This window comes from Molossus molossus, unplaced genomic scaffold (assembly GCF_014108415.1).
Source record: "Molossus molossus isolate mMolMol1 unplaced genomic scaffold, mMolMol1.p scaffold_m16_p_22, whole genome shotgun sequence".
NCBI classification, from domain to species: domain Eukaryota; kingdom Metazoa; phylum Chordata; class Mammalia; order Chiroptera; family Molossidae; genus Molossus; species Molossus molossus.
The window spans coordinates 17,677,786-17,704,805 of NW_023425358.1; the positions used below are offsets into that span (position 1 = coordinate 17,677,786).

Genomic DNA, 27,020 nt, shown 5'->3' on the forward strand with positions numbered 1-27,020 from the left:
AAGCTCCCGGCAGGCTGCTGTGCACCTGCTCCGCGTCACTCACCAGCTTCTGGAAGAGGTCGCCCACTCGCTGCTGGTGACTCCACTGCTGCACGCGGGGGCACAGCCCGTCGTAGAACTCCTTGTGGATCTCGTAGAGCTCAGGCACTTTGAAGAAGATGGTCTCGATCTGCTGGCTGGTCAGCACTGGCTGAGAGGTGGTGGCGGCAGCCTTCAGAGGCTTCATGGGCTGGGGGAGGGCACAGGTGAGGGGTGACAGGTGAGGTGGTGTCATCTGTCAGGTGCAGGGTACAGCCACAGAAAATCTTGGTTTATGTGACATGTGCTTTTATTTTTTATTTTTTTGATATTTTTGTTCAAATAGAGTGAGAGGGAGAGAGAGAGAGAGAGAAACATCGACGTGAAAGGGACACATCGAGCGGCTGCCACCCGCACGACCCAACCAGGGCCGGGGACAAACTGCAACCGAGGTACGTGCCCTTAGCGGGAACCGAACCCGGGTCTCTCGGGACCGCAGGCCGACGCTCTAACCGCTGAGCCAAACCGGCCAGGGCTATTTTTAAATTCCATAAAGCATACACGTTTACAGTCAGCCTGCTCTGGCACCTGTCTCATGCTGCTACCCACTGCCCCTTGGGGAGCTCTAGCGTCTACACAGGTGGGGTGTTCTGACCCTCCCACAGGTGTCTCAATGACTCCAAGCAGTGGGTGCCCCCAGCTCTGCCAGCTGACCTTCGGCCCGGGCTGTGTGAGCAGAGAGCTCCCGGTGCCCTGCCCCGCCCCACACAGCCCCCTGGACCCTCCTTACCAGCAGCAGCGCTTCTAGGTGGCTCAGGTAAGTCTCCTCACTGGCCAGGATTCCAGAAAGGACCCATTTTCTCATCTCCAAGCCCTTTTCCAAGTCCAGCTCACTCTGTAGGAGAAAGAGATAAAAGTCAGACCTGGGAGACGATGCCTGAGGTGGCCTGTCCTAGAGGGGGAGGCTGGCTGGTCAACCTGCGGTCGAGCCTCCGAGAACGCTCCAGGTGGACTCAAAGGGAGTCATGGCAACCCTGGCCCATCAGCCACTCGCTCGTAGTCACTGTAAATTCTGAAGGGTCATCCAGGAAAGCTGAGAGCTATCGCTGGTCTTGACAGTGGGAAGTTTGGAGCTGAGCAACCGGGCAAGGCCTCCCTCCACACCTTCTGCCTGTAACTGAGGAGTGGTGGCTCCGGAGAGGCTGTGCCAAGGGGGCATCGGAACTCACCACACAGCCACCCCATTCCCTCTGCTGCTTGTCACTCCTTGCCCAGGATCTCTGCCACTATCACCTGACCCTTGGACCAAAGAGCCAGGCAGCACTGCCTCCTGCCTCCTGGCCTCAGGGGCGGAGCTAGAGGCTGCTGCCACCTGCCTGAGGGGAACCCTGTTCCCTGGGCTCAGCACCTTTGTCTCTCAAGCCTACTGTTCTGATTCTGTTGGCAGGGACCCTCTAGTGGGTGGGCTACAGAAAGGTCCCCCTCCTGTCAATACAGCTCTACTGCCTTTGCCCTAAGACAGAGCTGCCTGTCGCGGGATGCTGATGTAGGGGTACACAGAGCCCACAGCTGGAAGACTTACTGCAAACCCAGACGTGATACTACCACGCACTGCAATGTGTCCGCCGGCCCCTCAGAATAGGACTGCATTTGGAGTTACGGACTTAAAAGAAGTAGCTAAGTTAGAATGAGATCTTTATGGTGAGCCCTGATCTAAGATGACTGGGGTCCTTTAAAAAGGGATTAGGGCCCTGGCCGGTTTGGCTCAGCGGTTAGAGCATCGGCCTGCGGTCCGGAGAGACCCGGGTTCGGTTCCCGCTAAGGGCACGTACTTCGGTTGCAGTTTGTGCCCGGCCCTGGTTGGTCGTGCGGTGGCAGCCACTCGATGTGTCCCTTTCACATCGATGTTTCTCTCCTCTCTGTCTCTTCCTCTCTCTCCCTCCCACTCTATCTGTACAAAAAATGGAAAATGTCCTCGGGTGAGGATAAGAAAAAAATAAATAAATAAATAAATAAATAAAAAGGGATTAGGGCCCTGGCCGGTTTGGCTCAGCGGTTAGAGCATCAGCCTGCGGTCCACAGAGACCCGGGTTCGGTTTCCGCTAAGGGCATGTACCTTGGCTGCAGTTTGTCCCACGCCCTGGTTGGGTCGTGTGGGTGGCAGCCACTCGATGTGTCCCTTTCACATCGATGTTTCTCTCTCTTCCTCTCTCCTTCCCACTCTATCTGAGTAAAAAATGGAAAAATGTCCTCTGGTGAGGATTTAAAAAAAAAAAAAAAAAAAGGGATTAGGTGGTCAAAAGGTATAAACTTCCACTTACAAAAAAAATTGTCCTGGGGATGTAACGTGCAGCGTGGTGACTACAGTTAATAATACTGGACTGTATAGTTGAAAGTCGATTTTAAAGGTTTGTATCAAAAAAGAAATCTGGAACTATGTGAGGTGATGGGATCACTAGACTTATTTATTTGTTTTTTATCCTCACCTGAGGACATTTCATCGATATTTTGTTCAGATAGAGTGGGAGGGAGAGAGAGAGAGAGAGCGAGAAACATCGATGTGAAAGGGACACATCGAGTGGCTGCCACCCACATGACCCAACCAGGGCCGGGGACAAACTGCAACTGAGGTACGTGCCCTTAGCGGGAACCGAACCCGGGTCTCTCCGGACCGCAGGCTGATGCTCCAACCGCTGAGCCAAACCAGCCAGGGCTCACTAGACTTATTATCGTGATCACTTCAAAATACACACATAGCTCAGATCATGGTGCACACCTGCAACTAATATAATATGTCAGTATCTCAACATATAAAATAAGAGAGTAAGGTGCAGACGTACACAGAGGGAGAAGACAGCCATTTCTAAGCCAGGGAGAGAGGCCTCAGGAGAAAAACCCTGACGTGAACACCCTGAGCTTGGACTTCCAGACTCCAGAAACATGAGAACCAAATCTCTGTTGTTTAAGCTCTCCTGCTCTGCGGTACTTTGCTATGCCACCCCAGGAAACTCATGCAGGCGATGATGCTAAAGGCGATGAAAACTGCTATGTGACTGCCTGCCCACTACCGACCTTGCTCCCTGACCCCAGGGGGGTGGGGAAAACCTTGGTGTTAGAGTTGGCCAGTCCCCACTGTGGTCCCAGAGACCCCAAGTGGGGAGGGGCCCTACATTTACAGAAGGTGACATATTAGCCCACCTATTCCGCCATCAGGTTTCCCAGCCCATAGAGCGGCGTGAGACAACCCCCGCCATGGCAGCCCTTGTGCGTGAAACTGGAACACGGCCCCTTCAGTCACTCACTCCCCCAAACCTCTCAGGGACAACCCTGACTGGGGGCAGGCTCCTGGCCCTCAGCACCCCTGGCATCTGGGGCTGGAGGAGTCTCTTGGGAAGAGGGGGCCCTCCTGTGCCTTGCTGGGTGTGGAGTAGCATTTCTGGCCTCTGCCCACCACATGCCGGCAGAACACAGCTGTAAATGTCTGCAGATGTTGCCACACGTCCCCTGGGGCCCAATTCAACGCCAGGTGAGAGATGCTGGTTTCAAGGAAAAACCTGACTGAGGCCAGCTAGGGCCTCACAGTGTCACCAGAGAGTCTGGAATCAGGACCAGCAGTGTGGCTCCTCTGTGCCCCCAGCCCTAATGTCCCTTTCAACTTTCCTAGCCTGGTGGGACGCAGGCACTTTGTGGTAAAGATAGCAGGCCCAGCAGGAAGCACCTAGGGCCAGGAGTCAGGTACAGGCTAGGCCTACCAGGTGAGCTCCCTATGCCCCGAGCCTCGGCTGCCTGGGTGTAAACTGGGGAAGGGGGCCCAGTCCCTGTGTCCCATCCACTTCTGCTTTCTGTGTCCCTGGGGCTTGTACCACACCCTTGCTGCCCACTGGGAACATTCAAAGAGCCTTCCTGGACCACCAGCTTGCTTTGGGAGTCTCCTGGGTGTGTGAGCTAGGTGCATGTGTGTGTGTGCGTGCACTGGTATAGGAATCAGCCGTTACAGTCTTGGCCGAGAGCCACTCCAGGGAACGACACCCAGGTCTCATACCGCACAGCCACCTCCTTGAGCACACTGGGCGGTGGCTCACAGGCGGGAGCCTCCGGGACACTCTGTGCCTGATCTGGAAGCTCCCTGTGCCAGTACAGTGTCTGGGAAAGGCAAGTGCTCGATGAAGATTCATGAGCCAGCAAATCAATGAATGGATCCAGAAGGCCATGCTGGGCCCAGTCTGGGCCCCGTCCTTACAAAGCTGAGGCTTCCTTCTGGACCCTCATCTGTGAGACAAGCAGGTCCTGGGATCCAGGACTGTCAGTGCAGCCTGCTCCGGGGCCCGGGGTGCTACCGGGACACAGAAGGTCCGGAGCAAAGGAGCACAGACCAGCAGGCTGGGGGACCCTGACACCTTCTCTCAAGTCAGCTCACCAAGGCCACCAGTGCCTGGGGGAAGCAGCTCTCAGCTAACCCGGCACGTGCCTCCCACCATGTCTGGGTGCCCTCTGCCCAAGCAAGGGAAGAGGTGAAGGTGCAGGGCAGAGGCAGCCACCCACCCCGCCACATATTCTGAGAAACAATCCTGCCACTGTGAGTGCAGGGAGCAGGAGTGAGGGGGTGAGTGTGATGTGCCTCGTTCCCGCCCACTGGGTTTGGGAAACCGGGAGGAAAGGGGGCAGGCAGGACGGCGTCGAGGCTAGCCCTCCCTCTCCTGAAGGCCACAGCCAGCCCAAGGGGACATCTGGCCCGGGGACTGTGCTGGGCTGCACAGGCACCGATACTCAGACTGAGAGTCTTCTCCTGAGTTTCCGAACAGCGCTGGTGGCATCAGACAGGCACCGCTGGGACACCGGCCAACTTCCCCTCGCAGAAGAGAGGGCGGGAGGGAGACGCAGAAGAGGAGCGCAGGGACAGTGCCAGGACCGGGGCGATGTGGAGCCCCACCCGCACACGTGCCAGCTCTGGAAAGGGCACGTGAGTCAGGCAGGGCCCTGACGGCGGGCACACTGCAGTGGGAGGAATCTGAGGGAAAGGGCAGCTGGGAAGGAAGGCTTCCTACTGCTGCCCGGAGGAGGCAGGGGGCTGGGACAGGGCAGGGAACAAGCCACTCAAACTGGAGGCTAGAAGAGCAGATACAAATGAACTGGGCTTGATAACAGGCGGGAAAAGTGGACCGAGGGACCCAGGTGACCAGAACCACCACCTATGAGCCAGCTGCCAGGCCCACAAGGAGAGCTGAGGGCCGAGCTGAAACACACCCGCAGGAATGTGAGCAGCAGCGAAAGATGGAGGAGCACCCTTCACCCCCAACCTGGGGTAGCCGGGTGATCAGGGCACACAAGCCCAGCCATGAGGGGCAGTTGCCCCCGGCACATAGCTGCTGGACAAAATTGTGGGCAGGAGCTATGGCTGGACACTGGCCTGGAGCCCAGCCAGCAGGGGGCAGGAGTCAGCCTCTGCACAGGGCCATATGCTGGTGGGGCAGCCCCAGTCCTCCAAATAGAGGCCGGAGCAGCAGGGCAGGAGGCATGATTCCTGTGCCCACCCTCTAATAAACCAACTCAGCAGCTCTGCGGAGAGAAGGGAACAGGCTGGGCTGGCACCGACTACCTGATTTCCCCGACTTCGCAGAGAAGACAGGTGAAGGCAACCACTATCCCTATTTAAATTGGGGTCTCAGAGCTGGATAACGTGGCTGAGCCGAGCCTCAGGGACATGGTGACGTGTCCTGTTGCGCCTGGCGCAGAGCCTCACTGGGGAACCCGAACAAGGCGTCCATGACAAGTGAACCATAACTGTGAACAAACTTGTGGTTGCTCAGATGAAAGCACAAGTTAGAGTTATAATTTCTGTTCCAGACACCATCGTTGACCAGATACAGATACAGAGTGTGGGGATGGCCAGGAGCAAAATTATAAAGCAGGTGTTAGTCTTCAAACATCCCTGAGCCAGCTTTTAGTTCCCTTGTAAAAATGTAAAACCGACTTCTGAGTAGGGTGATCAATTGAATATATGCATTTACTGTGGCTTCCTCAATAAAAAAATAAAAAAAAACAAACCAAGAAAAACAACAAAAACCCCTGCCAGCCACCTGCCGAGGTAGCGCACAGGCCCAGCCACTTCTGCAGGACTTACTCAAGCAACATGCTCTCGAGGCCCATCCAGCTCCGCCACTCACTGAAGGGCCCCTGAACCTGAGAGAATATGGGCTGGGGTCGCGTCTGCCTCTCCTAGCTAAATCTGCTGTCTCTGGACCTGCCCCCTGCTGGTACCCCAAGGACAGGGCCCAGGAGGTCACTGTGAGGAGCAAAGTCACACATCGTGTCACAAGGAGCCTGGTGAGCAGGGGCTGCTCAACAATGTCAGCTCCTCTCTCTATGCCTCGATGTCCACCCTATGAGTGGATGAGATGCTGCCACAACACTTGCGGACCCCAGGAAGGACTGACCATGCTGACTTAGTAGCTGGGGTGATGCCCAGACCCTAATCCTTTTCCCTGCTGAAGAAAGGTCACTAGCTAGGTGGCAGCTCTGGCCCCAGACTCCCAGGAGAGCCCATAACACTGCTTTGCTTCATGTGCGACAGTGGTGCCAGCTTTGTCCCCCCAGGGAGATGGGCAGTGGTCATAGAAATGGCCTGCAAAAAGCCTGCTCTTCCCAGTGTCTCCAAGTCAGTGTGGATGAGGGTAAGAGGGCAGAAGGCCGGGAATGGGTGACCAAGTCACACAGGGCCGGGGACCTAGGGAGCACAGCGCAGTCTCCTCAAGGGGCCTGGAGGTAGAGCGAGGTCCTGCCAAATTAAAACAGCCCTCAGAGACAGTGGACAGACAGGGGGGACCTGTCCCAGGTTTAGGACTCCACCTACTTATTCAGGACCCTAAGGATCCGAAGGGTCCTAAGGTCTGTATCAAACCACACTTCCAAAGCAGGAAGAAAGGGAGTATACCAAGAACGCAAGGAAGCTGAGGGAAACCATCAGAATCTGATAGCTGTGTGGCCTTGAGCAAGTAGCTTCACCTCTTTGACCCTTGGCTTCACCTCTTTGACCCTGTAAAATTGTGAAACTGGATGTTAGACAAGAAGCCACATGGGGCAGGTGTGTGTTACACGCTGGTCTCCCCACCCGTCTTCATGTTACAGAATGAGAAGCCTGCCCAGAACCGAGGGCTTTAGAAATCTCAAAAACAGTCTTGCGGCTGAGGCGCCAGCCCAGAGGAGCAACAGCAGAGGAAAGACACAACACTTCTAGCTCTTCCTTGCAGCGGCAGGAAAAGCAGATGCCTCTCGTTTTAAACCTGGGGTGGAAATCACACAGAAACAAGCTAAGCAGAAAGGGGAAGGTACCTGTATTCAGGAGCAAAAGGACCAGAAAGACAGAAGTGCTATCTGCCCCAGAGGCAGGGATCTTCTTTAGAAGAAAGGAACCTGAGAGGTCAAAGGGGTGCTTTGGCCTCAAAGCCAGGGGTACACGTCTGGGCCCTAATACACCAAGAAGGTGCTCTCGTGAGCCACAAAACCGCAGAGAGCAGAGGACTCTGCCAGGCTGGGCCAGCACACCAGCTCTGGGACAACCCGGGGCTAGGTGCCCACCAGAGAAGGGCCAGCCCACGGGCTTCTACAAGCACACAGCAGGGCATCTGCTGAATGTGCCACTTCGCACTCGCCATGGGACCTCGGGGCCTCGGCGCCACACCAGCAAAGTGGAAGTGGCAGCAGGACCGTTAATGACCATGAGACCTCAGGGAAGGACCATGGTCAGATGGACTGGGTCATCATTAGCATCCCCTTTAGTAAAAGAGAGCAAGTGTATTTTGTGGAGTGCAGGGACAGGAGTCTGGACATCACCCCTGCTGGGCACCACTGCTGGGCCACGCCCGCAGGCCCTCAGCTGGAGCTGCCTGCTTCCTCCACGCTCAGCTGACAGCTCCATGCACCCAGCAGGTGGTCCCTGTGCCCCAGATGAAGAAATGAGAAAGGAGCTTTAGGGACTCAACATCCAACCTTGGCTGCTCCATCACTTAACCTGCGACTTGCCCCCGAGCAGAGTGGCTGCCCTTCAGGGAGTCTTGGGGACAAGGACAGCTGGCCTGGAGCTGAGCCCAAGCCCCATCTCACACCTGGCCTGCTGCCCTGGGACTCACCGCTTTGGTGGACTCCAGGACTCCGGAGGCCAGTGCATCCCGGCTGCCCCTGCCCTTGCTGCTGAGGTGGGGTGAGGAGGAGGGGGAGTCATCGATGTAGGGCAGTCCGTCCTGGTGTCGGCGCTGCTCCTCCGCCCGGTCTGCGGCACAGCCGTACCCAGGTGGTGTTCCAAAGGATGTATCTGCGGGTGCAGAGAAGCAGCTGTGTTAGAGACAGGGAGGGGGCTAAAGAGTTATCTGCCTGGGGCTGTCTACACCCCACCTGTCCCAGCAGTGCCACCATCTGCCACTTGCAGGCATCAAACAGCGACCTTAGGTACACTGACCTCATCTTCACAACTGACTGGCCAAAGACCCCAGGGGAGGAGGGGACGGAATAGCAGCTTGCTCCCCAGACTATATGAGACAGGGCTTTCTCATGCTGTCTGGGACACATCTGTCCTTATTCCAGGAGGGGGGCCTGAGCCATCACAGAAAGGTAGACCCCAAATTCGAGTGTCTTGCTATCAGGAAGAGTAATTATACACCTGTCCGTGGGGATGTGATGGGGTGAAGTGCACAGGCCAGCACAGCGGCCCGGGTGCAAGCCATGGTCACCACAAGCAGTGCCCACATCTGCCCAGCTCAGCCATGGAAGGAATGCTGCAGCCTGACCCTCGGTTGACTCACAGCCCACCTTCCAAATGGTCTGGCAAAATCCCAGACCACCTTTATCCCAATCAGAGTGTGCCTATGAGGACAAAGAATGGCTTATCCTACAACATGCCCCCTGCTATTGGAACTATCTAGTTACAGAGAGTAATGCCCACCTCCCATCTGAAGACAGAAACTCCCTTCTTCCCTGGCTAAATCATAAAGCCACACCCTCTGGTCTTTCTGTAGCTGTTCCCAGCCCCCTCACCAGGACATCAACCCACAGGCCCAGCCTGCTCCAAGTCTCACACGAGGGCCACTCCTGGACTCCTTCCAAAGGGCACTGTCACAGTCTACAACAGGATTTCCAAGAGGTCACGCTGATTGGGGGATGTCAACCAGATGACATCACTTTCACCCTGACTCACCTGCAAGCAGCCCCACCTAAAGGTCATCGCCACAGGCAGCCTCTGCAGTGTTCACTCACCAGCTTACAACTTCCACCACCAGACACACCCACTCTGGGACTCAGGCTCCGGGTGCTGGCGGTGCCCGGACCACCCAGGCCAGGTGGTCAGGGGCCACCCACAGACTTCGGAGCTGACCCAGCAATACCAGAGGGGTCCACTTTCAGTGTTCCACATGCACAGCTGGGAGAAGCTGTGGCTGGAGTGACCTGGTGGTCACTGCAAGCTAAGAATGGCTACCAGTGTGCTAGGGTCTGCCAAGCGTCAGGTTCCCCCAGATGGCCAAAGTCTCAGCTTCCTCCCATGCCTCTGCCACTCTCAGGTTCTCTTCCTCCTAGCAGGTCAGATGCCGCCTAACAGATGTCCTAACCCCTGGCTATACGTTAGCATTACCTAGGGAGCTTCAAAAACGACGTAGCCAGGTCCAACACAGACCAACTGAAACAGTCCTTGGATCAGCCTGAGCCCCATGGCTATGAAGGCTTCCCCTGGGGTTTCTAGGAGGCAGCCAGAGCTGAGACCCACTGCACCACTCCAATCTGGCGTCTGGCACGGCGCTGGGCGCCACACAGACCCACCCAGGTCCCACATCTGCACACAGGCACCGACTGCAAGGCCAGGCTAGGTTCTGCCTCTGCTGGGGCCCTCCTGTAGGTTGACAGTAGCAGATGGGGATGGGGGACCCAAAGAGCAGGGTGGCCTCCTGCCGAGTCCCTTAACAAGCTGTGCAGAGGTACCCCGGTCTCCTTAATCTACGGGCCATCGAAAGGTCATCAAAGGTACCACAACCACCATGTTGGAATCAACGCTCAGCCCACTGGCCTGTGGGTATTGTCTTGTCCTTGCAAGACAGTCAGAGGCCACAGTCAAGTTCTGCCTCCTCCTCTCAAAAGTTAGCTCTCACCCAACATCCCTGAGAACAGCCGGGGAGGGGCCAAATATTAAAAAACACAAAACCCAGTTAAGACAGAACCCTCACCCTGTGCCCCACCCTGAAAAACGGATCTGACTTCAGCTTCCACTTCCTTTTGGGGAATCAGAGATTAAAAAAATAAATAAAACGAACACAGAGGCCTTCTTATGCACTTAACATCCAGGACATGAACCCCATGTCGCAGAAGCCCCCACTGGGAACAAGCCCACCACAGGCGCTGCTTCCAAATGCAGCCCGGGCCAGGCAGGAGGCCTCAGCTGTTGGACGGGCAGTCCCCACAGCCCCAGGTCTCCCTGGGCCACAGGGTCTCTGCTCTACTGGCCTCCAGGTGGGGCAGGTGGGCCGGCTCCAAGAGCTCAGGTGGGACTTTCTCAGAAGGGAAGCTCTGGTCTCACCTGGGAGAGTTCGTACAAGTCACTCAAGCCATCCACGTCTCAGTTGTCCTGACTTTAAAATGAACTAGGTGATTGCTAGCGGACCACTCAGCTCTAAAATGTCATTGCCACTCTTAAAAAAAAAAGTTTTTTAAAATCTTCACCTGAGGACATTTTTGCATTTATCTTCAGATAGAGCGGGAGGGAGAGAGAGAAGAAGAGAAAGAGAGAAACATCGACGTGAGAGAGACACATCGACAGGCTGTCACCCACGCGAACCCAACCGGGGCCGGGGACAAACTGCAAATGAGGTACGTGCTCCTAGCGGGAACTGAACCTGGGACTCTCTGGTCCGCGGGCCAATGCTCTAACCGCTGAGCAAAACCGGCTGGGGCTTACAAATTTGATTTTAGAGAGAGGGAGAGAGAGATAAACAGCAATTTGTTGTTCCACTTATTTATGCATTCATCGCTTGATTTTTGCACGTGTCCTGACCGGGGATCAACCCTACAACCTTGGCATATTGGGACGGTGTTCCAACCAACTGAGCTACCCAGCCAGGACTATTGTCACCCTTCAGTGTTGTCAGTCATGCTCACCCTACCTCCTGAATCCCCTCCTCACGGCTCTCTCATTCTGCTCCTCATGCTTCCTCTGGGTCAGCTGTAACATTAGCTCAGAATTATCAGCGTCCACTCTTTCTAAGAACCTATGAACTTTTTCTTTTTTAAATATGTTTTTATTGATTTTTTAGAGAGAGAGGACGGGAGAGAGACATAGAAACATCTATGTGAGAGAGAAACATCCATTGGCTGCCTCCTGCACGCCCTCCACCAGGGATTGAGTCCACAACTTGGGCATGTGCCCTGACTAGGAATCGAACCAGCGACCTCCTGGTGCAGGGGTCAATGCTGAACCACTGAGCCACATCGGCCAGGTTATTTTTACTTTTTTAAATAACAAATTTTACTTTTTTTTTTTTTTTTAAACTTAATTAATTTATTTTTGTTACAGATTAAATAACAAATTTTAAAAAGTCAACACATTGTCCTGGCCAGGTTGGCTCAGTGATGATTAGAGCAAGGGTACGTGCCTTGGTGTGCAGAAGGCAACCAACTGATGTGTCTCTCTCACATCTACGTTTTTCTTTCTCTCTCCCCCTTCCCTCCCTTCTATTCCCTCTAAACATTAATGGAGAAATATCCTCAGTTGAGGATTAACAACAACAAACAAAAGTCAACATATTCTTCATTGTCTTTACCTGATTTCCAGGCTGGTGACTACACAGAGCTCACATCCAAAGTCAAATCAACACTGAGTAACTCCCCAGTGAGAACTTAACTTGGGGCCCCAGGGCTTGCTTACTCTAGAGGACCTGCAACATTTTATGTTTGTGAAACAATGTGGTGGCTTAGTGATGTCCTGGTGAAAACCTGGTATGAGAACCAAGTGTCCCGCAAGGGTTTGCTGGTCAGTGTCGTGTGGGCCATCAACTGACAAATATGGACACTCCACCTTCACCAGGTGAGACTGAGGGACCAGGTTTTACAGCCAAACTTCGCTGGAGAATTATGAGGGTCTGGTTAGCTAGGGTCCCAGGTGTTGCTCCAATGTGTGTGCACCTCCCCAAACCATGTCTGAGTAACTGACGGCCAGTCATCTCTGCTGCAGTCCATCTGAGGGCTTCAGGCCACTGTCCCAGCTAACTCAGACCGCTGTCTCCCAAGAACCAGAGCAAAGCAAGAAAGAGGCTTATTCTCCCCTTCTTCACCAGGAATGCCCAGTGGGGAAACGCTCTCTGGGCCTCGACACCTCGATACCTCGGGGAGCACTGGAGACCTGGTGGTCGAAGCAGCTGAGCACTTCCTGCAAAGCTCTACCCAAAGCTGAAACCAAACGCTGGAGAGCCGAGGGTGTGGGGCTGGGACCCCGTGGCTACAGGAGGCTCAGGGAGATGAAGGAGGATCAACTGAACAGCGAACCAGCCGGGAAGGAGGAGAGGGAGGCCGATGCGGGCCGAGCTCTGCAGACAGCAGCTGGCTTAGTGTGGAAAAGGGATGTACACAGTGAAATCTGAAACCTCTCCCTCTTCAGGGAAGTTGGCTTAGCAGTCCTAGTGCCAGCACTCTGCAAATCTATTCTCTGACGCAAGAGAGAGGAAAGGCAGGAGGAGTGAGTCGGAGCAGGGGTTGAGGTGTGGTTCCCCCTAGTCAGTGGCCAGGTCACATCTCTTTCTGACACCTCAAGGACAATAATGGTTTTTTAAAAAAATCCTTTAGAGCCCTGGCCGGTTTGGCTCAGCGGTTGGAGCGTCCACCTGCGGTCCGGAGAGACCCGGGTTCGGTTCCCGCTAAGGGCATGTACCTTGGTTGCAGTTTGTCCCCGGCCCTGGTTGGTCGTGCGGGTGGCAGCCACTCGATGTGTCCCTTTCACATCGATGTTTCCCTCTCTCTCTCTTCCTCTCTCTCCCTCCCACTCTGTCTGTACAAAAAATGGAAAAATGTCCTCGAATGAGGATAAAAAAAAAAAAAAATCCTTTAGAAATGTAAACACAGAATCACCATATGATTCAGCAATTCCACTTGTGGGTAGAGACTCAAAAGAACTGAAAGCAGGGATTCGAACAGATATTTCTAACCCACGTTCACAGCAGCATCGTTTACAATAGCCACAAGATGAAAGCAACTCAAGTGTCCACTGATGAATGAATGAATAAACAATGCAGTTTGGACATGCAATGGAGTACTACTCGGCCTTTAAAAAGGAAGGAGTCTGGCCAGTGTGGCTCAGTGGTTGAGCATCAACCCATGTACCAAGAGGTAGCTGGTTCAATTCCCAGTCAGGACCCCAGTAGTAATTGCATGACATGTGGCTGCAGCTGCAGACGCCATCCTCCACGCCCTCAGAGAGCCAGACCACATCTACCTTAAAAGCCCCAGCTGCCTTCAGACTAGCCTCAGGCCCTTCGGCCCCCCAGTAGTTTGTCTGTCTGTCTCTTCTTTAAGCCTTGGTTCAAACAGCTCCAATAACTTCAACACTCCCCTCCCCGTTTTCGCTGCTGCAAGTAAGAAAACATGCACCTCCCCCCGAAGCCTCTGCCAGGCCCTGCTGGGGCCCCTCCTGCTGGGGCACCCAGGACATGTGTGCAGAACTAAACTCAGGCTGCCAGCCAGGTGGCTCCTGGAGCAGCCAAGCAGGGAGGCTCTCCGAGACCCAACATGCCTAGTGGGTCCCCAGATCCTGTTTTCAGATGCTCTGCTACTGCCCATCCTCTGGCCAATGTGCTCCAGGGTGAGAGCCTAGAGCAAGAAAACCTTGGGTGAAAACCTTGGGAAAAACAGGTTTTGTTCCCCACCCACAATAGATGGGAAGAGCCAGGGGAGGGCTTCTCACACTGGGATCCAGAGAAAGGGAGGAGGAACACCCGGAACTTTGGCGGGGGAGGCAGTGACTCAATCATGCAGAAAGACCATGGGAAGGGTGGTCTCCCATCCCTGTTTATACTGTCAGCATATGGTTGGGTTGTATTTATTTACAAAAGTAAAAGTGGATCAAACACCATCTTCCTTCCAGTGGCTGGGTCAGCTGCTATGGAGAGGTCTCTGCAGAAGCGAACGGGGAGCCCCCATGCCATGGTATCTGCAGAAGCCCTCCTTCCCTGGCTCCTGACCTCGTCTCTTGGGCCACAGGCAAGCAGCGCAGTGGCAGTGGTGTGGTGGTTACTTTACAGACTGCACTTCTCATCCTGGGGGGGGGGGTGTCTTGCCAGGTAGATATTGACCCACAGCTGGGACAGAGAGGTCCGGGTCTCACCAACTGGCCCACAGATTCCACAGGTCTGTGGCAGCTCTGGACCCCACTCACGCTCATCCACAGCCGTGAGTCTTCCTCCCACTGACCTGTATGCTGAGAGTAGATTCTGTCTATGGGTCCTGGGGCTCAGTGTCCAAGGGCTGGCTCCTTTAATATGAACAGGACCCCAAGTACAGTCAAGGAATGTCTGTGATTCTTCAGGGAAGTTAAGTTCTGCAAACAGTGGAAAAGCCTCAAATCTTTGACATATATTTGACAAAATACCTACTATCATATCCTTTGCTGGGTATGTCCTCTGGGCTAGGTACAGTGCTGACCACTCATACCTGTCATTGAATCCACCCACCCCATCAGTGGGCAAGAACTTCTAGCCCAGCCAGTATGGCTCTGTGGATTGAGAGTCGTCCCGTGGATTGAGAGTCGTCCCATGGACTGAGAGGTCTCAGTTCAATTCCTTGTCAGGGCACACCCCCCAGTTGCGGGCTCCATCCCCAGTAGGGGGCATATAGGAGGCAGCCGATCGATGTATCTCTCTCATATCCATGTTTCTCTCTCTCTCTCTCTCCCTTCCTCTCTCTCTATAAAAAAAAAAAAAAGGAAGAAACAGCCCTGGCCGGTTTGGCTCAGCAGTTAGAACATCAGCCCTCGGACCAATGAGTCTCGGGTTTGATTCCGGTCAAGGGCACATACCTCGGTTGCAGTTCGTCCCCAGCCCTGGTGGGGTCATGAGGTTGGCAACCAGTCGATGTGGCCCTATCACATCGATGTTTCTCTCTGTCTCTCTCTCTCTCTCTCCCTCTCTCCCACTCCATCTGATAATAAGTAGAAAAATATCCTCGGGTGAGGAATAAAAAAAAAAAGGATGAAACAAACTGTGGCATATCTATATAATGAAATTTTATTCAGCCTTACAAAGGAATCTAGCTTGTCTCACAAGCTACCACGTAGATGGATCTGGAAAACTATGCTAAGAAGCCAGTCACAAAGGACCTGATTTCGTTTCTATGAAATGTCCAGAGTAGGCACATCCACAGAAACAGAAAGCAGAGACTTACTAAGCATAGGGTTTTCTTTTGAGGTGATGAAAGTGTTCTGAAACTAAATAGAGGTGGTGGTTACACAACACTGTGAATATACTAAATGCCCCTGAATTGTTTACTTTAAAATGTTTAGTTTTATGTATAATTTCACCTAAAAAGCCCCCATGAACATACATCTGTTTTTCTCTCTTCAGCAGGGAGCCCAGCACATAATCCAGCTGTTTCCTGAAGACCAGGAGCATCAAACTGGACAGACGTCAGAACTGCCTGGCACCATGACCCTGGGCCACCCACGGGCCGTGACAGGTTGCTGTACTTTCTGAGCTATCTGGTTGTTTTGGGTGGTTCTTCTGCTCTCTCCTCCCACATCAGCCACACCAAGCGGGTCAAAATCCTTCATAATGTGAGCCTCCATCCAGTTAGGCAGTGCACCGTGGCGAGAGGCCCATCTTTAGAGTCCTTGGTTCTGCGGGAGAAGAAGGGGCACAGAGAGCACCCCAGGATCCTTTCAGCCTTCATGCTGTCACCCCAACAATGACACCACCAGGTCAGCATGGAAAACCCCAGCTGCCGGGGCAGGGGGAGTCACAGTCCCGACCAGAGTGTGTCACGCAGAAGGCCCCGAGGCTGGTCAAGTTCAAGTCCCCACAGAGAGCACCAGCGGGAAGAGCCTGCGCCTCCTCCACTCAGCCCGTGCCTCAGCTCTCCAGGCAGCCCGCGAGCCCTGAACAAGGCTGAGCTCCCCTGGAGAACACGGGCCCAAACAACAGCTCTCCCAGCTCTTCCCACTTGGGGTTTGGGTTACAGCTGGTTGGGGACTGAATCACCAGGTCAACTCCGCCAGTGACTTTTAGCACTAAGACTGAGCGCCCTCAGCACGGGTAGCCAAGGACCCCCAATCAGCATCCAGATGTCATGAAAGGACCTTCTACGGTCTCCAAGGACCCCGCTGTGCCTAGAGATCCTAGATCCTCAGAAAGAGGGAAAGATGATCTAAGGCTCTGGGTCTGGGTCTGGAACCAGCCGGTGCCAGGGCAGAGCAGGCAGAGGCTGGAACACCAGCTGGAAAGACCTGCCTCGGGATGATGTAATTATTATTTTTTAGCACCACCTTGACTCTGCAACAACACAGCTCAGAAAGATTTCTTGGAGGCATTTGGCCTCAGACAAGGAAACTAATGTATTTACTGAGCACCTGACATTGAGTCAAGACTTACTACACCTACTTTACGCTGAGTACTGTGCTTGCCGGGTACACGAATGAGGACTACAGACCCAGCCCCTGCCCCGGGAGCCAGCAGCATCCCAGCAAGTCCACTGATGAGGGCAGCTGGACCTCCAGGCAGGGCAGCAGAGGCCATCTCCCCAGGGACGGGACCACAGAGCCAAGACCTAACGGAGGAGAGAGAGGCAGACGATGGCTCCCTTGGACCACAAAAATGGGAAGGTCACTGCAGTTGGTTGAATGGTGGCCTCAAAAGGATATGTCCACATCCTAACTCCTGAACCTGTGAGTGAGACTTGATTTGGAAAAAAGGTCTTTGCAGATGTAATTAAATTAAGGACCTTAAGAGGAGGTCACCCCGGATTACCCAATGGACCCTAAATCCAATGATAAGTGTCCTTATAAGCGACAGAAGAGAAGGATGTGTGGCGATGGAGGCAGAGATTGGAATGATGCGGCCACAAGCCAAGGAATGCATGGGGCCACCAGGAGGTGGACCTGTAAGGAAACACCCTCCCCTAGAGCCTCCAGGGAGAGTAAGGCCCTGTCCAAGCCTTGATTTTGGACTTCAGCCTCCAGAACTGTGAGAAAATACGTATTTGTTGTTTTAAAAATTTTTGTTTCTTTATTGATTTTAGAGAGAGAGGAAGACAGAGGGAGAGAGAGATAGAAACACTGATGAGAGAGAATATCGACTGGCCGCCTCCTGCATGCCCACCGGGTATCAGGCCCACAACCTGGGCATGTGCCCTGGCAGGGAATCGAACCAGCGACTTCCTGGTGCATGGGTCAACGCTCAACCACTGAGCCACACCGGCCTGGCAGGCACCTCATTCTTGCTCACACTTATTCCAAGGCCTTTCCCAAGTCTGCAGAGCCTTCCCTCCACCAGGTGCCAGCCATTTGTGCCTAGCCTCGACCTCTCCTTTTGAACCTCTAGTCTAGAGGGGAAATGGATATGAAATAAATATAAAACTACAAATTGTTATAAGCGCTATGAAGAAAAAAATCAGTGTACCATGAGAAAGAATAACCAAGGTGGCCTTTGTTCAGATTGGGAGGTCAAGGGAGCTGAGACCTGAAGGGTGAGGAGGAGCCAACATGGGGAACAAAGGGGACACGGGGGGTTTGTACCTCTACCTCCCCTTCACCCTTTTCACCTGGCCCCCCACCCCTCTCCCCTCTATCAACTATCAGTTTGTTCTTTGTATCTATGTGTGTCTCTGTTTTGCTTGTTCATTTGTTTTGCTGTGCGCTCACATGGTCTTGCTTTGGTGTGTATTTGTGGAAAGAGAGACAGCAAGCTCTCTGGTGTCTCTTCCTATGAGGGCACTATTCCCACCATGAGGCCCCACCCTCAGATCTCATATAAACCTAATAATCTCCCAAAGGTCCATCTACAACCATCATATTGGTATCGAGGCTTCGACATATGAATTCGGGGGTGGGGGGAAGCAAACATTCAGTCCATGACATACGAGGGATCTAGGATAGGCAAATTTACAGACAGAAATCAGAACAGTAGTTGCCAGAGGCTGGGGGAGGGGCTGCGGAGTTACTGTTTAATAGGGCAGAGCTCCAGTTTGGGAAGATGAAAAAGTTCTGGAGATGGTTGTGGTGATGGTTGTATAACAATAGAGATGTACTTAATGCCACTGAACTGTATGCTTAGAAATGGTTAAGATGATACATTTTATGTTGTATGTATTTTACTACAATTAAGAAAAATCCTAATGATCTGCCAGGTTCAGAAATTAAACTTGAAAAAGAAAGAAAGAAAGAAAAGACATGCAGTGTTATGGATTGAACTGTGCCTCCCCGATCCAAATGATGTGTTGAAGCCCCAACCTCTAGAGTGATGGCACTTGGAGGGGGAGACTTTGGGAGGTAATCAGTAGATGAGGTCCTGAGAGTGGGGCCCCCATGATGGGCTCAGTGTCCCACAAGAAGAGACACCAGTGTGCTGTCCTTCTCTCACGACGTGGACACAGACAGAAGGCAGATGTCTGCAAGCCAGGAGAAGGATCCTCACCAGGAACCAACAAGGCTGGCCCTTGTCTCAGCTCCCAGCCTCCAAACCGCAGAAGCAAATGCCTGTTGAAGCCCCCAGACTATGGTGTTGGTTATAGCAGGCCCACCCCGTCCTTGGTTGATTCCAAGGCCTGGGTCCCTTTTGTTGGAGGAATGAATGAGGAAATGGGCCAGCAGTGAGTTGGAGTCTCCCCACTGGGAGAGGGGGCCACTTGCTCATCAATATTCCTGCTCTGGGGTGCCATACCTCTGGCTAGTCTGCTCATCTTACACCCACCCTAGTTCTGGGTCACCCCAATCTACAATGCTCCTGGAAGGTTCACTGACTTCTAGATGCACCCATGATGTCAGCCTAAACTGGGGGCTCTGAGACCCCACCGTGGGCAACACCCAGCAGTAGCACAGGTACGGCCAGGTGTAAGAGAGACACTGGCATCTCCTTTCACAGATGAGGAGGTGAAGCGACATGCCCTGAGCCCACAGCCACAAACTGAGTTGCACAGTGGGGATCCATGCAGGTCTGCAGGCCAAGGCCACCTCCTGGAGCCTCAGGGGTTTCCACATGTTGAGCTGGAGCCCCAACTTCAGATGTCCTGGGTGTGAGCTGAGGCAGGGGGGTGATACTTTGCATTTTGGACTAGAATTTTGAGATGTACCAAATGTGAGCAGACGTTAAAAACCAAGGAACAGACCAGAAGGTGGTAGGGTTTCCAAGTCTAGGCTAAAATGGATTTTCTCCTGGAAAATCTTCTGTGCTCATAAATCAAGTGGCCGGGAACTCTCCCATCCTTGACTTACATATGTGAAAAAGGAAATAGAATTCCTCTGTTCCCAGCCTCTCCCCACCTCCCCAACCTTCAGGGCCTTTTTCTATCATCCCCGAAAGAGACAACAAACACCTGGATTTCCTAGGCCCTGGCTTGTTTCATCTTGATGTTCCCACCAGTGAAATGGGGATAATGACGCTCCACCCACACGCCCTGAGTGGGTGACAAGCAAACCAGAGGAAGGAAGCTTCTAGAAGCACAAGTATCATTTATCATAATTACTGGGAGCCTCGGCTAGCCACATAGCCCAGCCTGCGATAGGTACAAGCACATGTCACTCCTTTCCAGAAAATCGCACGATTTCCTCCTGCCCGACTTCCTCCAGTGTGGCCCTGCTCTCTACTTCCACACCACACTCCACCTGGGGAAACGATCCTTCTTGGGACTAGAAGCCACCTGTCGGGCCACGGGGGGTCAGAAGGCGACCCTGGCATGGTGATCCCATCCGTCTGGCCCACCCCAAAGGCCACCAGGGCCGACTCCGCCCACCTCACGGGCCCAGAGCCAGTCCCCCGAAGGCCAGGCCCTGGGTCCCCCCTGACGCGAGGTGCTTCCGCAGTTCTCTCCCACAGCAAGCATCGGCAGCAGGCTCTCCCTGCCTCCCTGGGCCTCGGAGCCCGCAGCCTCGGAGCCAGCCAGAGAACAAGCCGCCAAGGATCTCGGTCCAGATGCAAGAGGAGACAGAGGACCCGCCTCTGCTCTTGACCTGCAACTTGAAACTGCCATGTGGGAATTACCACCTACGGCGATAATCCCAGCTGTCATCATGGTGTGACAGCCTGGACCCGGCCCCTCGCTCGCTCCCCGGCTGGCCAGGCTCCCATTCTTCTCCCCCGGCTCAGCTGACAGACGCTCACTCAGGGCTCCATCTCTGCCACCTGCCCAGTCAGGACAGCAGGTCCTTACAAGGGTCTGGGGCATGCCTGTTTCTGAAAGCACCTTTGGGGAAAAGTGAGTCCCCCAGAGACAGTCTCAACCCACGGTCAGGGCAGCGCAGACTGCCACACTGCAGAACGCCCTGGCCCACCAGGTGTAGACACACAAGGAAGAGGCCCTCTCCTCAAAAACCACGTGGTCCTGCGGAAGACAGGGCATCTGGAAAGGCTCCCAGAGGTATCCAACATCAGCTCTGAGCTGGTGCTTGTCCCAGAAATACCCCACATGGTAGAATAACAGCTTGGTTCAACTGGTCACCCTGCCCAGCTCACGCTGTGAGGCTGGAACTTCACTCGGGTACCGTTAAAGGTACAGAATTTGAGCTGACTTTCTGAACAGGCCTGGAGAGAATGAAGCTAATCCCTGAACCTCACGACCTGGACCGCTGCCCACTGTCTGAGGTCACTGTCCTGGTGTCCTTTTACCTCCGGAGTGGGCACAGCCGTCCCCCCAGCCAGATCACACACCCATGGCAGTGTCTGGCACGCAGAGGGCATCTAATAGGTGTCAGTCCCCTCTTGGTCCTTGTGAAGGGAACCTAGGGCTCTTTGCTCTGCCCACGTAGATCCTTCCCATAATAAATGTTTTCTCTCTTCCTGAAATCACTCCTGGCTGCGCAGGTGTGTCTCCCTGTTCTCACTGAAGCATGCTCTGCGCCTGGAGGGATGTCATCAGGGAAGCTGAGTCAATCTAGCTGTCCCCACCACCTCAGAGCCGCCAGCTCTCTCCCACCCCTTCCGAAGAGGCTGCGTGAGTCAGCAACGTAGCAGCCATGGAGACAAACATCCCCTAGCTCCCTGCGCTGCTCAGCCACGGTGCACCCTGGCACTGCAGGGTGGAGAGGAGGGGGAAGAGACGGTCATGCTCAGAGCCATATGGAACCAGATAGCAGGGCTCAAAGGACCTGTCTGGAGATACCAGCTTTTCTGTAGGAAATGTGAGAACCTGGAGGGCACTTGGGCGGCCTATGAAAGGCCTCCGAGCTGGGTGACAAGCTGGGCCTCCAGCCACCATCCCCACCAACCCCAGGGACTCAGCCCTCCCACCTCCGCCTCGGCACAGGCGCCTGGCCTTGAAGGGCGGCACTCTGAGATGTCCCTCCCTGAAAATCTGACACACGCACAAACCCACCTATTCCAAGTTTCCAGAAAGACCCATGACTCACAGTGACATGACACGTCCCTTCCTTTCCGCAGCCCCTGTTGTGCCTTAGAACTCACAGGCCTGGACACTGACGTCCATGTGCTCTGTGAGGTTCCCTTAAAAGGAGAAGCCCTGACCTGGGTTCACACCCGACGCCGCATCCCAGAGGGCAGGGCACGGCGCTGCTGCTTCCAGGGAATTCAGAGCCCAAGGCTGTTGAAGGGAAGTGGGAACTGAGTCTATTCTCAGGCCTGTGGTTTTCACCTTCACTGTGGCTCAGAGATCCAGAGTATCAGGTATGAGGGACTGTTGAGTCAGGAAAGGTGGCACTGACCTTCGCCAACCAGCCCCTTGAGCGGAGTCATGTCCACACACCCATCTCTCCCTGCACCCTCCCCCCCCACACACACACACACACTGCCACAGGCTTTGGGCCGCCCTGGGTGCCTGGCCATCCAGCACTGGTCCCACAGCGCTGGCTCACACAGGCCCCAGCAGGGCTCGCGCCCACCACCCTGGCCACCTCCTCCCTTTACAGGTTTAGCTCCCGCAGTCCCCCTCCGCTGCCCTGGGACCCAACCAGACTGCCCCCACAACATGCTCCATTCTGGGCCTTGAATCACTCTCTCTCCATCCAGATGGCTTCCCTGGGCCTCTGAGTTCTACTAATTCTTCACAGCCTGCCACTCCAACCACCCCTTCCCCAGTGTAACTCAACTCGCCAGGGGGACACCTTCCCAGGTTCTTTCTCCCACTCACCATGTGTCTAAGAGCCTCTTCAACCTCCACCCACTTTACAACCCGTGTCCTGATGCCAGAACCCTCTGACTACTCATCAGCTTCTCAGGATGGCCCTGAGTCCCATCCCTCCTCAGGCCTCTGGCCACCTAGGACCCATGGACCACTTGTGGATGGACCAACACCCTCCCCACGTAACGCATGGTGCCATCCCAGGGCCGGGATCAAACTAAACCACCACCCACCATGCACATACCCACCAACACACAGAAGTACCAGCAAACAGGAGATTAAAGGTGACCCCCCCCCTTTTTTAAAACTGATGACACAGTAAAATTTCCATTCACTATCTCCAGAGAGCCCAACTTTGTGCTGGGCTCCGTGAAAATGCTCACACAGACACCCCACAGCTGACACCCATCTGGAGAACTCAGTCCGGGTTTCAGAACATCTGAGGGGTATGTGGGTTCAACTCATTTCTGAGTCACAAAAACCAAAAGTGAATTTTTGGGTCAGTGACAGCCAAAGAGCCTCCATCTGCCCACTGACCCCACGTGTCCATGGCCAAGTGACTGCTACTCCACAGGCCTCTGGCTGTGCACCTCCTGCAGCAGGTGAGGTCACAATACTGCGGAGAACCAGGGGGGAGATGTGGACAGAGAAGGGAGCCGGACGCTGAGAGCCCAGGTATTCACACACACACTGAACCTGAGCTTCGTGCTTTGGGAAAGGAGGGAGAGAAGGTAGCAATGGTGTCTTTTCTGTTTCTAAACAAGAACAGCCTGTCACCCTGACCAGTTTTGCTCAGCGGTTAGAGCGTCGGCCTGGGGTACCGAGAGACCTGGGTTCGTTTCCCGCTTAGGGCATGTACCTCAGTTGCAGTTTGTCCCCAGCTCTGGTTGGGTCGTGCAGGTGGTAGCCACTCGATGTGTCCCTTTCACGTCGATGTCTCCCTCTCTCTCTCTCTCTCTCTCTCTCTCTCTCTCTCTCTCCCTCCCTCCCTCCCATTCTATCTGAACAAAAAAATGGAAAAATGTCCTGGGGGGAGGATGAAAAAAAAAGAACAGCCTGTCACTCCGGGTGGAAACCTGCCCCAGGCTGCCTCCACCAGGAGAAGGGCAGGTAGGGTAAGCTGCCAGAGCCTGCAGCGGCACAGCTGCTGGGAAGCATGTTTCAAGAACTGAGCATCCGTGTGGGGAGACGGGCCACAGGCAGGCTCCAGAGTGGCCACCCCCTGCTCTGCCTGGAGCTCTCAGGGTTCTCAGGAGACCACAGCAGGTGAAGGAATCCCAGAGGGGAAATTTTCCACCAGATCCCAACAGTCTAAAAAGATTCTTCTTTCTGAGGCTTTGAGCCCAAACACAGGCTGAAACCACGAGTGGTTTTTGTCCCTCGACATTTTCTTCTTAGCACAAGTGTCTCCCTGTGTGTGGCACGTGTGCAAATGTGCCTGTGGATGTGTGCTGTTGCGCGTGTGTGGCAATGTGGCACGTGTATGAAGGCATGTGTGTATGCATGAGGCACATGTGCATGAAGGCATGTGCACATGTGTGTGCTTGTGCACCTGCCGAAGGGAGCCTAGCCCAGTTGCTCAGGCTGGCAGCTCCCACTCGTCCTTGCCAAACTGACACAGACAGAGGCTCCGTGACCTGGCCCCACTGCACCAGACCTTGTCAATAGGCTCCCTACATCTGTGTGACACAGCAGCACCTCCAGTACTCGAGGCTGGAGCAGGAAGGGACTTTGCATACACTGACGTGCATCAGGTGGGCTCCTGACCAGCCACTGGGACACAGAGCAGGCGAGAAAGAGGTTGAGCTGGGCTAGACCTTGATCCCCGTTAGGCCCCCCTCTGTTCCAGGCTCCTGCCTCTCCAGGTGACCAAGCCAGGCAACCCCTCTGGCAGGCCCACAGTCACCCCCAGGCTGGCTGCACCTAAGCTGCTAGTTCAGGGTCGAACTCACATACTGGACAATAGAGACAATGGCTCAAATGCAGCCTCACCTCTGCCCAGGTAGGTGACCTTGTAAGTTATACTTCTCTGGGCCCTACACGTCTTATCAATAATAAAAGGTTTCAGCTGGTCAGCCAGCCTCTGAGAAGAAGGTACCAGGCACCATGCTTGGTGCAGCACCCAGGATGGCGCCCACACAGGGGCCAGGAGCTTGGATATCAGTAGGCCCTGTCCTTGACTGAGCTCTGGGCCTCAAGACTGGGAGCCAAGAAAGCAGCATGAAATCAGAGAATAATGCTAAGGTCTGAGTTAGTAAGTTGACAGCGAGTCCTGGGAAGAGGAGGTTTGAGAGGACAAGACAGCTCAGTAGCTGAAGGGTGAGCGGCCTCTGGACAGACTGAGGGTGTGTTAGGGAGCAGGAAGGCAAGGCAGGCACAGGGGAGCCAGGGAGGGCTGAGAAAGAGGGTAAGATCCCAAAGACTGACTCACTCTTTTGGGATTTCCCTCCCCCACCTGCAGCTCTAGCCTGGGATCAGATTCTCCCTCTGAAAATGGGGCATAAATGTGGGAGCGGGTGTGGGTGGGGACATAACTCACGGGCCCATGTGCTTCATGAGCCTGGCCAGATGGTGCAGGTGGCCCGAGTATCCAGGGAAGAACGTACTGTGCATTCCTGCTGGATTCCACGCCCGATGTGCGCAGCAGCAGGCAGGGGGCAGGGACAGCACAGCCTCCTCACAAGGCAGCCTGAGTTCATGGGGCCTCAGCACCACTGGTCCATCCAGTACGTGCTGCTGTCCCCTGTGCAAAAGTACAGCAGGGAAATCATCTCAAACAAAATCCCTCCTTCCCCCTTCCCGAGTACCTACAAGGAGCCAGGCTGTTTGGACCTTACTGCTAATCCCAGCACAGCCCTATAAATTCCTAGAATCACTCCCATTTGACAAGTGTGAAAACAGATACAGAGAGGAATAACTGACCTGACACCATCCGCTCCATCAGATGGTTCTGGATGCTGTGCTCACCACTCTACCAGGGAGCCCCCCCCCCCCCGAGAAGCAGGAACCCCATACCACAGTGGGGCACATTCCACGAAGGAACACTATGTGTCCATACCAACTGCAGGGAGTGGGTGGTGCTCTAGGGAATGACAGCTGGATGCAGGGCTGGGGCCTGGGCTGCTGGGGAGGCAGGCCTGGCATGTAGGAGAGGTGGGGGTGGGGGCAATTTCTGGGGTCCTCTGGCCAGGAATCCCTGATGTTGCCAAAGGTCTCCATGCATTTGTGGCCTAAAGCTTTCCTCTCCCTGGTAACATGGGCAGGAACTTTGGTTAATTTGCAGACAGCTGTAGCTACCTGCAAGGACCTCTGTGTCAGACAGACCACGGAATCAACAGAGGGGCCTGGAGCAGAGCGGGGACTGGGCAAACCCAGATGTGCCGCTGAGTAGCCAGTGGGAGGCAAAGAGGTGCTTCTGCCTCCCACAAACTGAAGGTGCTCTGGCTTGCGGGAGACAGGCCTGGAGGGCCCTAGCGTGTGGGCTGGGCCAGGCTCGGGGTTTTGGGAGGGGCCGCAGGGAAGTTACCGGGGAAGGCTGAGGTGCCCAGTGCAGGCCACAACCCTCAGAGTGATGTGTAAGGGCAGTGGTCAATCTGGGAGCGTCACCACACAGAAAGAAGGTAGAAGCTTTAACTTCCAGTTGCAGGAGAGGCAGAGGGAGCACACTCCTTCCTTCCCGTCATAATTACAAATTCTAGACAGAACACATGAAACAGCTCTCTCGGGACACTGAAAGGCGGGAAGGGCAGGACTGGGTAGGGATCTCAGAGCTTGAGGGACACCCTGGCAATGAGTTGTCTAGTATTTTGTTTTTGTTTTTCAAACTTTTTTCTTTTTAGAGCAGATTTAGGTTCAGAGCAATATTAAGCAGAAGGTACAGAGATTTCCCATACACTCCTTCCCCTGCCACAGCCCCGCTGTGATCGACATCCTGCACCAGAGGGACAGTCGTTGCAATCAGATGTGACACATCATCATCGCCCAGAGTGCACACTTTGCATCAGGGCTCACTCTGGGTGGTGTGCCTTCTGTGGGCTCTGACAAGTGTCTAAAGACACGTGTCCACCATCACTGTCATACTGAGCAGTAGGGGTTTTTGCCTCCCATCCAGCTGGGGAACAAGAACAGCCCAAACCACCAACAGGCACAGACAGAAAGAGAAACAAAATAAAACAAAAAGCCTGTTCCCTCTAAGCCAAAGAACCAGGAAGGAGGGATTAAACTCTGTTGATCTTTTTTTACTCCTCACCCCAGGATATGTTTTCCTATTGATTTTAGAGAAAGAGAAGAAAGGAGAGGGAGGGAGGAAGGAGGGAGGGAGGAAGGAGGGAGGGAGGGAGGGAGGAGGGAGGGAGGGAGGGAGGGAGGGAGGGAGGAATATGAGAGCGAAACATCGATGACTTGCCTCCCATATGTACCCCAACTGGGGATTGAACCCAAGACTTTTCAGTGTATGAGATGATGCTCCAACCAACTAAGTCACACTGGCCAAAGCTAAACTCTGTTGATCTTACTGACCTCGCTCCAGGTGGACACCAGAAAAATGAGGCACCTGTTCCCCTCCCCACAGATGTACCAGCAGTGGGCCCCATGGCACGGAGCCCTGTGGCATCTCCAATGCACACTAGGAGAGCACCAGCAAAGAAGCAGAGCCCCCGCCTTCACCAACACAGTGGTGGCAGAGTCCTGTGGTGGAACTTGGG

At 54.2% G+C, this 27,020-nt stretch overlaps 1 protein-coding gene across 2 annotated transcripts in view; it reads right to left on the reverse strand.

Annotated features, from left to right (window-relative positions):
- The window catches only part of BCR (BCR activator of RhoGEF and GTPase), a 120,401-nt gene that overhangs the window by 48,851 nt on the left and 44,530 nt on the right, over nucleotides 1-27,020 (reverse strand). For both annotated transcript variants that reach the window (XM_036276812.1, XM_036276811.1), the window contains exons 2-4: nucleotides 8,145-8,326; nucleotides 809-913; nucleotides 44-229 (exon numbers count right to left, since the gene is read on the reverse strand). In XM_036276812.1, the coding sequence (XP_036132705.1) occupies nucleotides 44-229; nucleotides 809-913; nucleotides 8,145-8,326 (473 nt within the window). The remainder of the gene's footprint in view (nucleotides 1-43; nucleotides 230-808; nucleotides 914-8,144; nucleotides 8,327-27,020) is intronic.